This window comes from Pavona decussata, unplaced genomic scaffold, assembly GCF_977016875.1.
Source record: "Pavona decussata unplaced genomic scaffold, jaPavDecu1.1 SCAFFOLD_170, whole genome shotgun sequence".
Taxonomy (NCBI): domain Eukaryota; kingdom Metazoa; phylum Cnidaria; class Anthozoa; order Scleractinia; family Agariciidae; genus Pavona; species Pavona decussata.
In genome coordinates this window covers 105,788-122,500 of record NW_028145581.1, presented here as the reverse complement: position 1 = coordinate 122,500, position 16,713 = coordinate 105,788, and the positions used below count along the sequence as shown (strand labels likewise).

The following is a 16,713-nucleotide window of genomic DNA, read 5'->3' as shown; positions in this document are numbered from 1 at the left end:
CTTTATGAAAGATCTTAACCCTTAAGTTATTAGGTATTTTGTGTGGATTAATGTTGGGAATATCATCAAGTAGCTTAACTTATTAGGTATTTTATATGGATTTATTCTGTATTAGTCCATTTTAATTGTCAAACAATGAAAAGAGTTGTCACAAAATTGTAGTGTTTTGCATTTTCTCCACATTATTGTTAGTGCAACTTTAGCAATGGAACTTTTGTTATTTCCATGTTAAATCATTTTTAATAAACATTAATGAACCTGTTAAATGGTACTATACACTTGTGTGCTTATACTAAGCAAAGGTTGATCTGGGGGATGCTCCTGTTTGTTTTGTCAGGTGGGCATCACAATAATACACACTTATCTTGAGACACTAGGTTAGTGTACATTATTTTAAAATGTGCCTAAGGGTGGCTCAAAAGTGGTTTTAGTAATTTCCAGCCCCTACATTTTGATGGGTCACTTAATATTACAGTAATGATATGACACAAATGCCCAATCATCAGTCAACACTTAAAGACAATGTCTGTTCCATTATGGGTTACCATAGCAACAGAATAACCTGTCAAAACACCCTTAAATTAAACTTTTAGGGCTAATAACTCAAAAATGAGTTTAGTGAGTCCTATTTTTTATTGTTGAATTAAAGTCAGCATGTCATGAAACAACATTTGGTAAAGTCTAAAAAACTTCTGCCAGATTGGTTTAAAGCCACCTTCAATATTCAAAAACTTAAGGTGGTTCTGAACAACTCTGACAGAAGCTTTTTAAAACTCTGCCAAAATTTGTAGCATGGCATGACCATAATTCAGCATAACAAATGGGTTTTGTCGACTCAGTTTTGAGTTATAAGCATTAACACCCAAATTCACAAACGCTTTTAACAGTTTTAACTGTTGCTATGATAACCACCATTGGCAAGAAAATTATCACAACTTGTGGAGCAATAATTGGGAACTGTTGTTAATCATTATAACAATAACTGATTAAGGGTGGAAGTATTTGCCCTTTGAAATATAGGTACAGGAAAGAGTCTCCATAAAAATGCTACATAGTGTATTTCAGTCAAGCTTGAAATGAATAACCATGTTCATTTGTGAAAATGTAGTGGCACCTCACTGTCAGATGTTGCTTCTTCTTCATATATGTCAGCACAAAAGGCTTTTCCAGCTTGACTATAACCTTGGCGTTTCCTTTCCTGGGCGCTTTGGTTTGCTTACAGAGGTAAGACATGACGGATTCTCGAGAAGTGTTGCACAACTTTGAAATATCTCTCAAAAGCCTGGTCTCCTTATGGTAAGAAAGCTGATATGCCACATTTGTTGTTGTATGCATTACGCCAAAGGCAGAGGGAGCCTTCTTTACCACTTCCATAACGGATAGAAAAATTTCTTCGGGCATATCTCTCGTAAAAGTTACCATCCATGGCTCTCTAGCTTTCATTCGAGCTGTTAGGCGTCGGTACACTGATTTAAGCACCATTGAAATTTCCGCTTCGATGACGGAACCGACTTCTATTCGTGAACGGCAAACTTTTTGAAACACATCTTGCCCACTACGGTGTTTCTCAAAAAGTGACGTTATGGTCTCTCTCACTTCCTCTTCAAACTGAATAAAATTTTCTACTTTTCCACGCAAAGGGCGAAGGGCATAAACGGCTTCTTTTATCGCATTGGCCGCCATTTTGTAAACCTTATGCGACCACCCTTAGCTTTTCTGTAAGTAAGCCGCTGAACTCAGAGGAGATTAAAGCGGGCGGCAAATTGCTCTTTGGCTCAGCCTCCTGACCCGGCGTGACTAAATATTATTTTCCTTTTCCATTCTGTCCAGGGTTTATGTAAAATCTTTATTTATATGAAAATATTTTAATTCACTGATTGTTTTGGAGAACAAAGTGATATAATGCTTTTAATTTGCAAATTACATGTATATTTCAAGCAAAGTATATGTTGTACATCATTTTGTGAATTCAGAAGAGTACTATTGCTGTACATGCATTCAACTCTCTTTAGGCACTCTTGTTCCTTCTATTTTTTTTTCTCTCGGAAAAACAGGATGATGAAAATTAAAGTAAAGAATATTTTTTAGAGAATGCTTATTAAAATTAATGTTATGATACATGGTAGGTATTTTGCTGTGTAAAAATGAATGGGACTTCTCAGATGAGGTGCTATCCATAAACTGGAGTGATGAGGCTGCAGGAGTGTAGTGTTTAGCAGTCTAATGACTTCTTAAATTGGGATTTTGCTTGTAAGGACAAAAGGTTAATGGGTTGGAGCAAGGCCTGTTCGTTAATTGAGAAACCAGAGAATAAAATCTGCAGTGTAAATTTTTTCGGTGGAACGAAACCGCTTAGTTTTCTTTTCAGTATTACCTCAGTAAGGAAATGTGATCTATGAAAGGTAAAGAAAAACTCTTTGACGGATTAAAACCTATGACCCCAGGATTTTTTGATCACTGATGGACCAAAATTAATCTCCTCACTAGGGTAATGCAAAATTTAAGTGGTTTTCTTCCCACACAGAAATTTACACTCCAAGGATAATTCTCTGATTTCTCAGTTGTATAGTCATTACTGCATAACACAAAATTTCATTATCCCTTAATTGTTGTGTTATTTCCAACTTTACTCCAAGTAAACTCTCGTTGAGGATTTATACACAATTGTTATTTGATTCTATGTCATACAATTTACTAACTTAATGTAAAACCAGGTACAAATGACTAGGGACTGAAAAAAAAAAAAAATTCCATTGAATAATTAGACTTACGACATTTATTGCATTCAACATAGAAAGAACGCACTCCTTACACAGATTGGAGTTGAGATTGTGTGGGAGAACCAAAGTTGATTGCCATGAATGAAAGGATATTGGGACATACATGTGTATATCTGGCAACCCCTGTAGATTTTGCAGGGGCAGATGACATCATCACCAAATTGGCAAAGGAAAGAACCTACGCTAGGATCAAGGTTATCAAACGCACTCTCTGATCCAGTTTTGATTATTACTAGTTTCCATGTATACAAAGTAGCAAAAGGCATTCACAAGTGATTGTTGTGTTGACTTTACAATATCAAGAATAAGAGGCAGCCAATTACTGCTGTGGTTTCTCTAAACAAAACAGTATCACTTTGCACTCTCAAAACGATGGAACTAATGTGATTGAGAGGAAGTTATGAAAGGTTCATGTTTTCCTATTCCTACCGAAACAAATGGGAAAAATGATACTGCATTCTTAGATTAAGTTAAGAGCAAGAAAGACATCTTGACTCTCTTGTAAATCAATATCAGTTGCATGGAACTGACCATTTAGTTTGAGTTTATACAAAAACCAAAATGAGCACACAAGAATAGCTATCAACCTGGGAATAACAGAAATTTTTAAAAATGAGCTTTTCAATCTAATTTATTGAATTAATGAGCTACAAGTGCAGTAAGAAAATATAAAAATGGCACAAAGCTAATTTGACTTGAAATATTTCTCCTGTATTCAAACATCTCCAATGTGCATCTCCCTCAAACAGAACCTACACATAAATAAATTAATCACTCAATTTGACTAGAAAAAGATGAAATTTTAAATATTTTGTAAATCCCTATACCTTACAGCTGTATAATGACTCGTTTTTCATTTGCTCCACGGTGTACCAGTTTGGAACGATCTCGTAGCATTAGTAGACCACATGAATTCATATGAAAACACTGGCCTACTATTGTCCGTATTAGCTCGCAATTTTAATATTATCTTGATGAAAGATTTCTTTTAGACAATTGCTCCCTCGTCAGAAAAAAAAACAACACTACAAACAGTTTAAAGGTGTGTATGCATACATTAACATAAAGATTTGAAGTTATCTTACCTCCTTGATTGACGGAGCTGTCGGACCTTTCGCCTTCCACCAACACAGCAAAACCCCTTCTACTTTTGACATTTAAGCTTATCACACTAAAAGTTTTCCTTCAAATCTGCTATCAAAACGGAACATTTCCACACAGTCGTGCAGGAAAAATAAGACGAGGCGTAGGAAAAATTCGATGCTTCCAAACCTGAAAACTTATGCAGAAATTAAAAAAAGATCCTTTCTTTTTTATCCACCATCCTAATACAGGAAGATGTCTGAACACTGCTATTTTTGTCCTGTCTTATCCAAATCTCTAGAACGAAGCAAAGACTAGCAAAGACAACTAAAATCGCCTCTTCGCTCGTACTCAGAGCCCGCGTTACCCTTATCCAGCGCCCGTTCCGCTGGATAAGGGTAATGCGGGCTCTGAGAACGTGATTGCCGCCATTTTTTAAATGAAGAATCTGGGTACTAGGAGTCCAGGATCAGGAATCGAAAGACCTTAGATAACATAGTCTCCTTCGCAACCGTTATTAGTGTCGTCACGCTACGCTCCGTGGGGAGGAGCGTTGCGTGACGACCCTTACAACGGCTGCGAAGGAGACTATAGAATAACAAGGACTGCAAACCAGATTTCAGAGCCCGGCGCTTTTTGCGAAAACATGGGTTTGGTGGGGGTGCCAATTCTCGCGGGCCCACAAACCTGGTTCCAATCCTTGTTATTTAAGGATTATGAATTTTCCTAGGAATTTCATTCCCATTCAAAAACGCGCGTGGGCTCTGGGGACGAGATTGGGGTACAAGCGCAAAGATCAACCAATCACCAACCCTTGCTCGGTGTAAGGAAAATTAAGAAAAAATGCCCTCTGTTACAAAAAAATCAGCCTTAACTAATTGTGCTCTCTGTATTACCAGGAGCCGATGATCATGGGCTCCTGGTATTACATTGTTGATGGGGAGTTTGCTGCATATGCATTAAAAAAATATATATAACTTTAGAAAGGATGAGGAACTACGTCCATACGATAAGCAGATTTCTATAAATGCTATCAAAAAAATTGGAGCTCCGCTTTTAGGCTTGGCTAGATATATATATTAACATATCAACCGGGAGATCTTTATAAAAACATTTCATGTACGTGCCTATTTAACATGGGAAGAGCCGAATTGACTTATTCAGTTAAGGTTGCTGAGAACGAAGTGGACGAACTAAATGGATTTAAAACTCATCTCTAAAGTTAATGCTTACAAATTGTGTTGGTTATATCGGGAATTTTCGATTATTTGGTGTGTTGCAGGAGCTATTAAGGTTTTGAAAGTGAAAAAAATGTCAGCTTTCACCTCCTAAAAAAAGGAGAAAAATTAAGGCACGTCTTAAACTAAGCGGTCTTCGTAAAAAAACTGTTGAGCTTCTTAACAAGGAGGTACTTACTTTTCTGTGTACACAATGATTAGGGCATAAGAGGTTTGTATACGAATTGGATTTATCTCCTACAATTATATCTTTGGTGGCTCTCGAGGCTTAACGTGCATTTCTCTCCAGATATAAACGAAAAAAAAAAAAAAAAAAATAGTCGCTTCCCGCAAATAGCATTGGCTAGTCGAGGCGGGAAGCGACAGAACTGGAGAGAAGGTTGTCATAACCCCGCCGACTTGTCAAATTTGAACAGAATAAAATAAAATAAAATAAAAGGTAGCCAGTAAGATATTAACAAACATGCAGAAAAGTAAGAAAGGTATAGATCGCTTATACAATACAAGGGTAGACATTACAGAGCAAATGCAAGAACAGTGTCGATGGTGCAATTTTAGCATATATATAATAAAATAACAATAAAATAAGCATTTGGAAGTCATTATGAAAATGTTGATGTATTAGTTTCTGAATAATAATGTCAGGCGAATCAATGTACACATCCTTAGAAAACAGAAAATACAAAGACATATTGTGGGTTACTTTTTTTAAAAACCCTTACGGGGGATTTCGCGTGTAGTATTATTTAGAGAATCCCATAGATTTGGTCCTAATCTAGCGATAGAATCCTGCACTACGTTGTTCTGGATGGTTTAACATAGTACATTACCAGCAGAAGAGAACCTTATGTTATGCGATTCAACTTGATTTGAAAGGCGGTAGAGACTTTTTAAGGTCTCATGTACAGAGTCATGGGCAACATCATGCATAAAGATCGAAGCCGTCTCGAATTAAGTAAAGCAAATTATTTGGCAAGATATTAGAAGTAAAGAACAAAGGAAGATTGTGATCCCTGTTAGGAAAAATTTGATTTCGCAGCCTGTCTCCAGGCGATTATGCCGTATGACAAGTTTGTCCCGACTTATCTAGGAAGATCGAAGGGCCTCTGCTCTCAGGGTAAGATAATATCTGGTTTGAGTAATTTTAAAGAGTATTACATAAAAAAAAGAAAGGGAAATCTAAATAAAAAAAGAGGATGCTAACACATTTCGTTGCTGATTTTACCCTACAACATAGCTCTGTTATCGCGCGCACTGCTCGAAAAGACTGAAAAAAAAAAAAATAGAGACTTTTAGGTAAAACAATTTGATTTATACTGTATCTTACCTTGATTGCGTATTTGTTGTTGTTGTTGTTGTTGTTGTTGTTGCTTATTCGGTGACTGATCCCTTAAATTCTGAAATGCTGAAAACCGATAGCGGAATCAACGGAATACAATGCGCTCAAAATAAGAGGAATTGTATTCTGTTCGGGAAGCTTTTCGTTTTAGTGGGAAGACCTGGAATTGTATTCTTTTGGTAAGTGATATTCTGTGTATTCTGTCATAACTGAACTCGGATAAAAATAGCCAGAATTGTCCCAATAGTATGCACCCAAGTCAATTTGAGCAGAGAAAGCGAATTACTAGAAGACTGCTACAAAAAGCTAATAAAAGAATGTCTCGTGTTAAATACTAATTTTACTAGACTTATATAAGAGGGGGGCGTAAGGGTTTGCGGTGATGCGGTTTTGCGTAAATTTTTATTTCAACCTGCGGTACTGCGGTTTTATAAGACTAAGCAGTATGCGGTTTTTATAAATTTGAGGCCGCGGTAATCGGTGAAAAAAGTGTCTGCGGACCTCTGCGGTGTTTCGTTTTCACTCGGATCCTCTTGCTCCCTGTTGTTTTGTTTACGTTTTACAAGCGGGTACAACAAGTACAGCTCATCAGATTCAACAGTCAGGGACTATTATTCTGCAAGCAAGTCTTGCGGTTTGTTCAGTTTCAGCCTTTACTACTTATTTAATACTTGATATGATTGATCGTTTTATCAACTGATATGTGACTCGGTAATTGTCGAGAGTCGAGAATAAGGGATGGACCAATTTAATTTTTGAGAGGGGGGGGAGGGGGGGGGGGGGTTGGGCAATTAACAAATAAAAATTCCTGCACAGCAAAAGTAGAGAAAAAAAATCATGCACAGTTGGCCAAGCGAAGAAAACATCTAGCAATCCTTTCTACTGGTAGGACCCCATTCAGTTAGACCAAATGAGCTCAAATGAAAAACTAAACTGTAATTTTTGTGATAATTTAAATTCAACAGACAAAAATGCTGTGTAATTATTTGTATAATAATGCACCTCTGTGTTTCATATCATCAATATAAAAATAAAAATGGTCCATCTCTAACATGTCGAGAGTCGAAACTGATATGCCGAGACCCTGTCGAGAGTCGAAAGTAATTTGTCAAGAATAATACTCATTGATTTTACGGATTTTTGTGTGTTAGTCCAAGAAAGGAGCCATTGGTCATTAAATCAGAACAACGGAGAAATACATTTGATGGAATTTTTCAATAATCAATCTTTCACGTGATTGCGTGCTTGCGCTTTTTTTTTTTTTTTTTGCTGAATGAACAGTCTTGGAAACAGTACAGTATATATTATATTACCAGTGTGATGATCTTACGTTGATTAATATCCACGTACACGTTCATCAGAATACATAAGGAATGCCGGAATGCCAGACCTCATGTCTTGATGACGGCATATTCCACATTTGTAACTACGGTTTTGGTATTTTGGTTAACTTCGATGCGGTATTTTTGTTTTTTACGTTTTGCTGCGCCTTGTTTCAGACACCCCTTACACCCCCGTCTGACCAATAGAGATAACATGAACCCGTTTTAACTGATACCAACCGACCTTTGTAAACTGAGATTTCGTGTATGTGCCTATTTAATTTGAGAGCCGGATTGATCTATTCAGTTGAGGTTCCCGAGGACAAGTGGACGAACTAAATGGATTTAAAACTCATCTCTGCAGTAAGTAAAGCTAGATAGCTTAAAGAATATGAAGGCTTAGAATTTTAGTTGGTTATGTTAGGTGTTATGATCTTTTGGTGTTTTGCAGGACCTATTAAGGTTTTTCCAGGTGAAAAAAAAAAAAAAAATACTTGCTTTCACAAATTAAAGGCAAGTCTTTGACTAGGAAGTCTTCGTAAAAAAACTTCTTGCTAAAAGTTTTCTTAAAAATTTAGGAGGCGCTTACAGTTAGCACAATAATTAAAGCATGAGAGGTATATTTACGAATAGTATTTATCTTGTACAATTATATCTTTGATGATTCTCAAGACTCAACATGCATTTGTCTTAACATATAACAGAAGGGGGAAATTTTAGAAACTTTCAAGGGTATGTTCTAACTTCTGATCATTGAACCATACCTTATGAGAAGCCAAACTAATGAGTCTCCCAAGCTTACTTGTCGTGTGGCAGTTATCGATCGATTAGTTAAACTTAACCAATCAAGGATTGTTTTGTAATAATTTATAAATATCATCAATGAAGATTTTATTTCGATGGAATTGTTCATCGCGATCATTGGCAAAACCGATAACTAACGAAGGATTTGTTTTTGTTCAAGCTGCTGATATTCCTCTTGTAAATTTGATTCATGAATTGACTTTTTTTCAAATTTCGCATCGAAATACTGGAAATTGACATTTTGTCCTTGGGAAGGAGAGCAACAACTGGATAATTTACGCACATAACTGCGATGGTGGTTCACTTATTGAAACAATACTTAGGATACATGTTGGTGAATTTAGCTCCAGGCTTTTATATGGACATTTTTTACAGCCTGTCCTCACTTTTTGCACTGGAAAGTTTTCTTTCCTCGCAATGTACCAGTGGAAACACTGTCTTGATAGAGGTATCAGTATTCCGCGGGATATGTTTATTTTTATTAGATTCGAAGGCAAAATCGCAAAAATGGCAAAAACAAAATTCAGGTTTTGAAAAACATTTCATGCTATGCAGTATATTTCGTTAATTTTATTTCCCGTTTTAAAGTCCTCTGGTCTAGCCAACAAGGCGGTTTAAACTAATGCATAGATCGCCTGTGTGATTTGGGTACGTGCATATACATAACTCAAGTGTTTGGACACAACAAGGAAACAATCTGCCTATCACTTACGTTCAAGTGATGGAATTTTACTAGACTTCCCTCGTGGACAAATCATGTCAATCATTTGGAGGTAGGTGAGCAGCCGTGGCTCCCGCCACTGTTGAATGCTTTACCTTTCGCGATACGGAAATCTAGTCTCGCGATACGGAAATCTAGATAACTGCAGCATTTTAAATCCTCACTGAAAATTTATCTTTTTAAGTTAGCTTTTGATGCCTTAAACACCGAAAAGGCGTCTGTCATCTGTCATTTACATACCGTACATACTTTCTGAGTGAGCACAAGTCAGGATTTTTAAGTTACACTGTATCGGTTTTTAGGTGTATTTAGAAGAAAACGGTATCCGTGAGAATAATTCGTGATACCTAGCTGTGGATAATCTGTCGAAATCATTTTAAACATACCAACTCGGAGACCTTTATAAAAACATTTCATGTACGTGCCTATTTAACATAGGAAGAGCCGAATTGACCTATTCAGATGAGGCTGTTGAGGATAAGCAATGGACGAACTAAATGGATTTAAAACTCATTTCTAAATGATTAAAAATTGTTGTTGTTGTTTTTTATATATGGAATTTTCAGCTTTCACCTCCTGAAAAAAAGGAGAAAACTTACAAAAAAAATTAAACCCTAATCGGGCCCAAAGCTAACGTCCCACTTCTCAAGCGCAGTGAAAGCAGTCATTGTGTAAACGAATATCTCGTTTGAATAATTTTTAAGAGTATTACATAGAAAAGGAAAGGAAAATCTAAATAAAGAAAAGAGGTTGGTAACTCATTTCGTTGCTGATTTTGCCCTTCAACATAGCTCTGTTATCGCGCGCATGTTCGAAAAGACTGAAAAAAAAGAGACTTTTATGTAAAACAATTTGATTTATACTGTATCATATCTTGATTGCTTATTTGTTGTTGTTGTTGTTGTTGTTGTTGTTGTTGTTGTTTATCCCTTAAATTCTCCCTGTTTTCTTTCTGGAGGAGTCATAATGAATTTAAGACCAGAACGCTCAAGTTTTTGGGACAAGAGGAATGTTGTTGTTATCGATTAGCTTCAGGTGTTTAAAAAATCCTTGATCGTGCTATTAGATCAAGTCACTGTCTACGACGTCCGGCATGATATGTCTAGACGGTCATGGAAATACTACCAATTGTTTTCGGGGTTTCCGGTCACTATAACCTGGCAAAATTCAAAGATATAACTTTCAAGATTCTACAGCAGAACCTGCCTTATTATATACTTTAAGACATGACGTGAAAAAACTTCTTATCTACTGTAAAATGATTATGACTACCATTCAGAGCGCGAAAACTGAAGACGGGCCGCGCATTTTCAGATCCATAACCAGGCGAGAGGTTCTTTAGATTTAGTTATCTCCCTTGCGAGAAAATTTTTCTGGCTTCACTCTGCGTGAACTTGCGTTAGTTGCAGTAATTTTTGTTATTTTCACATCAATCGGATGCGGAGTCCGTTAGATAAATTTAGCTGGGGAGCATAAAAGGTATGAAACTCCACTAAGCACAATAGATCACTCGCCAAATTGAACCGGAAAAAAGACCTCTTTTATAAGGTACGTAATTCTCAAAAGTGCTATCTGCTCGTCTGTAAGTAGGTGGCAAAACAAATTTAAACAATGCTCGCACTTGTAACAAGAGAGAAAAGGCTATGCTCGCCGATTCTCGCAAATGCTTGCACTGAAAACCATGTTTTTTTTTTTTTTTTCAGTTTTAGTTAAGTTTATTGATCTGTCCAGTGTTCAGAAGACTTTTCTAATGAGTCTGCGGCTAGGTTCACTATCATTTCGAAATTGTACTTTACTAATTTGAAAAATGCTCAGAAAAGACCATTTGTTGTAATTTGTCAAAAAAATCCGATCCATTTTAGTTCACTGAATTTTTGATGGTCAGACTCCAGTTTGCAGAATAATAGTGAGGTCTCATTTGAGATTATTTGTTGCTCGTAAGTGTCGCGTACGCGCGGAGGAATTTTTTTCCGCTTTTATATTAATTTTGATAATACAAAAAAAAAAAAAAAGAAAAGAAAAGAAACAAAAAATAACCGTGCTTGGAAGGCAACTTCTCATTCCATAAAAAAGGACAACAGCACTGGGAAATTCTCGTGATGAACTCATCAGCTTCTGAAACAATTTCTTTAGTTACCAAAGAACTCAGTATCGTTCCACCGTCTTAATTAAAACACGCGTCTTAATCACGCGAGGCGTTTGAATCGCGTCCGATGCAAATTGACGGGTTCAAGGCTCAGCGAGATAACTACAGCCTTATTACCCCCCACTATATAAGAACAAAAACATCACGAAATGTTTATTAGATCACAAGATTTTATGTTGCACGCAATATTTGGACGTCGCAGACGTCGCAATATAAGTTCATCCCAGCAGTGACTATTACACGCAATGGAAGGAGCACATCCATTGTTGTTTGAGAAAGTCTGCCTCTTCCAATTCTAAAAACAGAGAAATGTAAGTAATACCTTAATTAACTGGAACCAAGACTGTACCATCATTGACAAGTTGTTTGAAAAGACCCGTGGGGAAAAAAAACTGACATGTTCGCCAACTCTTGAGCTCTAATATCGAAATGTATATTCTCCACACTGTTTGACGTATATTTCTAGAGGCACAAGTTGGGAGAGTCTGTTTTAATGCATCAGTCAGTTCCAGCACTGCACACTCCACCAGGATTAACCGGCCACGTCGGTATTCGGATTTTTGTAAAACTAGGCTAATGCCCCACGGCTAAGACTGAACGAGCTGTTCAAATGTCCGGCGCGGTACAGAGAGAAAAAAAAAAAAGGGGTTGATTCTTTCTTGGCTTATGGCTTACCTATATTGTGATCAAAGCTAAACAAGGCCAAGCTTAGTCTCAGACGGTCCTATGTCTCCGTATTTCTCTAGTATTCGTTAGCACTGTGGATCTACCATCTCATTTTTGTCCTCCCTAGATATTAAGTTAACACAGGCTCTGAAAAAATTTCTTCCGTAGTTACCAAAGATTTATAACTACATAACGCTGGACCACCTTGATTAAAAAAAGGGGTTTTAAAAGCGTTTGAATCTTGCCAGCTGCAACAGACAGATTCCCTCGCCGGATGATGACAGCCTAACACCCAACTAGAGTTCGAATTCCATTTCTTTTGAGAGCTGTATTAAAAAAAATGCACGAAGAAATATTTCTGGAGATAAGCACCTTTTTACGTTGCCTATCTCGGAAGCACGCAATAAACTCATTACGGAACAGCGGCTATTGCAGGCCATCTTTTCCAAGGAGCTCTTGTTAATAAATGCATTCATTACAGTTCGCCAGAAGTCTTTGTCTCTAATACTTCTTAGAATGAAAGAAGTCAGCCCTTTCTACCCATTTTGCCCCCCTCCACCCTCCCCTTAGGAAGACCTCATGCTAAGGTTACCCGATGGGCAACTTTTTCGGAAAACAAATTAAAGCTTTCCGAACACGGCGCGAAGTGCCGAGAGCAAACAATTCTAACAAAAGTTCGCATGACATATTTTTTTCTTTGACACATAAAACTAGTGCCCCAGTCTGTTATTATCAAATGTTTTTGTCAGTTAAAATTCGGACACGAGTAACAAAGATAGTCACTGAAACTTGTTACAGGAAATTTGCTCGAGCGGTCCATACATTCACGGTCTACTCAGCCTGCGAACGCAGACGTATTTCCGGCTGTCTGGTTTTGTTGAATCACTTTACAACTGTCACTGAACCTGAATAGATTCTGCACTAAACAAGTACACGTCCAGCCGAGGGTGAAGTTAGGGACCTTAAGTTTAAGAGTTTCTTTTGTAAACCGCAAACCGCAAACGTCGACCGACAGCAGTTTACAGGTCGGAGTTCGCCGTATGTACATAATCCGGGTTTAAGATTGAGAGTTACTTTTTACCTATACGCATCATGACTTACTCTTAGAAAAACAAGATGGCGGCTGCAAGGAGAATAGTATCGAGGTAACCGTTGTTATTTTAATTTTAATTCTTGTATCTCGTAAATGAATTAAACAAATCTCTCATTCATCGAGATAACTCTTTAAAGACAGGAAATTTGACGTTTAAACGTAGCTTTATAGTTTTGAAACCAGCGAAAAACTTTGCCGTAATTCACTTACCTCTAGACAGTGTCCTTGAAAATGAAACCTGAACCGCAAACGGGACGGCAGGATCTGAGTCACGTGAATTTTAGAGTTTTGCGGTTTGCGCGAAACGAGAACAAACCTCAATCTTAAGGTCCCTATTGACTTGAAATTTCACGCGGGCCGTTGTATTTTTCTATTCTCAGGCTGTGGTCGCGTTGTTGTTGACGGTCTGTTTGGAGGTGAACCCTACACCTCGGACCTCGTATTATCTTAGCTCCACCTTCAGAGAAGAGGGTTTGAATTGCGCAAACGGAAATGCCCTTGGAGTACTTTGTACAGATTCTTCTGGAGAGCGCCAATGTGCATTAAAATGGGAAAGATGCACCAATTACACTGGTAAGTACACACACATGACTGGTTAGCCCGACAAACATGTGTGCTCGTTTGAGGGCGGTGCCTCCTATAAAGATATATTTTTGTACAGTTTATGACTATGCGGGAAAAGAAGTTCTTACGAGGGTTATTGGGATCCAAAAAGGAAATTGCCAGCCAATCACAGAGCGCAGTTATAAGTAAAGCCAAAGCAAACTCCACCTCTCAATTGAAAACCGCGCTATTGCGCAAGTAATGTACAGTAGCCCGTCTGAGGTCATCTCACAGGGATAAACGATTCGGAAAATATATATGTCCAACATCCGTCTCCAAACGATTATGGTGTAATAGAAGCCTTAAAAGATTTTTTTTTAATGACAATTGTATTTTATTACATTAAGGATTTCAGATAATGAATTTCGAAGGAGGGCGCGGATCAAACATGTCAAAGTGTATTCAATTTACTGACCCAAGCAGCGGAATTCGGTATGCACTGAAAGCAGCAAAAGAAAACCAAGAATGGAAACTTGTGTTTGAGGTGAGTCACGCTCATTAAAAAAGAAAAAAAACCCTGTTCCTTTCTACTTTACCGTTAAGTTCTAAAAAAAAAAAAAAAAAAAAAAAAAAAAAAAATTGACGGAGCCCTAATAATTTAAGGGATATATTAAGTAATATTTCTTAACAGTAGTCTATAGTTATTCCAGAAAAAAAAGACTATTATTAAGGAACAATACGTTGAAAACATCTCAACTTAGGAGAAGAGGGCCCTGCGTAATTGGACCTTGGGTCCTGTGGTTTTTGGGTGAGCCACAGAGGGCAGTGTGAGCTCATTAAGTGTTCAACTTTTTCGGTTATTCAAATCAAATCTGGCTACTTTTGAAAACTTGGGGGCATATTGGCTGTAACTAAGAGTCACCACTAACAGCTAATGTAAAATGCAGGAATCTGCACCACTTGGTTGCATCTGATTTCACAAATTGAGTGCTCAGTTTTGGCTAAATGATGGATCAGTGATACAAAACTCTTCCACACCCTATTGGGAACTTTTGGGCGAACGTTCTCGTAAAATATAAAAACACAAGGGAGGGTGTTTCATCTGATTGCCAGACACCGAGAAGTCGGTGGAAAAAAGTTTTCAACCACACTAATCAAGACACTTGAATATTAATTAGCAACTTCAATTACAATTCTGGAAAGTTACCTCTGCACCTAAGGCACGCCGAAAAATGCCGAACCTATTGTAATTAATGCACCAACAACAGCATGTTACTTTAAATAAAAACTGAAACTATTCCGAACATTCCCGAAATAAATGACACCAAACAAGAAAAAACAACGTGCTTAATTTCTCGTACCTTTTATCGTGAGCATCAAGTGGATTCAACGTCTCGTTGCCATTTTGTCTCAAATGACGCGTCAGACCACAAACTATCCCGTACACAGTTCTGGGTGGATACCTTTCCTTTGAATCTTTGACGACTTCCATTCAGCAAACTTCCCGAGCCAGTAGTTAAGAGAAATGGCATCCATATCCTCTATTTCACAACTAACAGTATTAACCTTGTGCAATTCATAATCTTTGAAAAGACCACCGGAATCTTAAACCAGTACTTTCATCTCCCTTTGCTGCCGCAATATCCCGAAATATTTTTAAAGCCCATTTGTTTTTTTTTACTTTGTAGAAGATGGAACAGCTTGTTCCTCAGATGCACTTTTCGGCAAACGAGAACGATTCGGTCTTCCTTTCTCCCTCTCAGCCATAAAAATCAAATACAATGAAAACACTGCTAATATTTATCGAATTCATGGTAACATATCGCCTTATATATTCCTTGACGATGTAATTTTTATTCGTTTGATGGTTGACTAGTTAACACTTCGGCACTAGAAGAGTACATAGAAGAGCAGTGATTTTTTTCTACCGTTTCCTAAGTACGTTTAATAACATTTCCACTTGCATTCACAGCAACACCAATGCAGAAATACAAGTGACCAGGCTTTTGCGTTCATGGAGAAGCTAAAGTTTGTTACGGCCGGCAAGAAACAACGACTGCGACGATTCGTATACCAACCCACTCTTGTTAACGAAACGATGTGTATTGGAGTAACCCGTTGCAATGAAACCTTATCTCTTATAGGGACAGATGATATTCGTTCAGAAAGATCTTGTAGATTTATAAGGTTGAAGTCAAGGCAAGCCACTTAAGGACTTTATCAGCCGGATTGGTTTCCCTTTCTATCTATTTTCTTAGAATAGTTGTGTTCTTCTTTCCTGTTAATGTACTTTGCCAAAAACTCACTATACCAACACCCACTCCCGCTCCCCTAGGTTGTTTAGACACTCTCCCCAGATCGCGCTCGCTTTTACAAACCAGGATGGCGGCAGTTCCATCAAAGCGTACCGGTCTCGAGAATCCCACGGAAAAATAGGGGGACTGTGAACAGTCTAAGGATTAGCTTAATCGGGCTTTGAAGAGCTGGGCCCAGATGAATAACTAACACTTGCGAAACGTTTCAACGAAAGGCACGCAATCTTCAAGTTGCTAATGAATTAGAGAAAACAATTTACTAGTTTTACTGTATACGACAGCCAAACGGCTTAAAATCATTTTAAGCTTACATGTTTGCTTTTTAGCTATTAATTATTAATTTTTACGAAAATTGAATATTCCCAATATCCCAGCAAAGCTTACGGGAAAATACTGCTGTGTCCGAAATTTGAATATTATTGACATAGACAGGATAGATACATGTACCCTAAGTGCTTTCGGATCCGAAGCGTTGATTTAGTGTAAAGCTTAAGGTACTGCTTGCTATGCTCATACTAAAAATACCATTGTTGTGAAGCTAATGTAAGGGTGTATTTTCCACTTTAATTTTAGACTGATACAGTTATTTCCTTTCGGTAGTTTTAACAGATAGTTTCCCGATTATTTCACATTTTCCTGTTGTTTAAAGATTAGAGTTAACAG

The 16,713-nt window shown here is 37.5% G+C and overlaps 1 protein-coding gene and 1 pseudogene across 3 annotated transcripts in view; both read left to right on the top strand.

The window, feature by feature from the left end:
- The window catches only part of LOC146463972 (uncharacterized), a 4,253-nt pseudogene extending 3,987 nt beyond the window's left edge, over positions 1–266 (top strand). The window contains exon 4 of the transcript XR_014856748.1: positions 1–266. This exon is cut by the window's left edge and continues 2,328 nt beyond it. The product of XR_014856748.1 is annotated as an uncharacterized LOC146463972 (transcript).
- Positions 1–16,229, top strand: part of LOC146463971 (uncharacterized) — a 59,339-nt gene extending 43,110 nt beyond the window's left edge. The window contains exons 1-4 of one of the 2 annotated variants that reach the window (XM_085083755.1): positions 7,991–8,125; positions 13,573–13,765; positions 14,143–14,279; positions 15,708–16,228. In XM_085083755.1, coding sequence (XP_084939881.1) covers positions 8,102–8,125; positions 13,573–13,765; positions 14,143–14,279; positions 15,708–15,947 — 594 coding nt within the window. In that variant the 5' untranslated portion in view covers positions 7,991–8,101 and the 3' untranslated portion in view covers positions 15,948–16,228. Of the gene's footprint in view, positions 1–7,990; positions 8,126–13,572; positions 13,766–14,142; positions 14,280–15,707 lie in introns of those variants that run through there. The other variant, XM_085083756.1, reaches the window with a different exon arrangement.
- Positions 16,230–16,713: the final 484 nt, after the last annotated feature.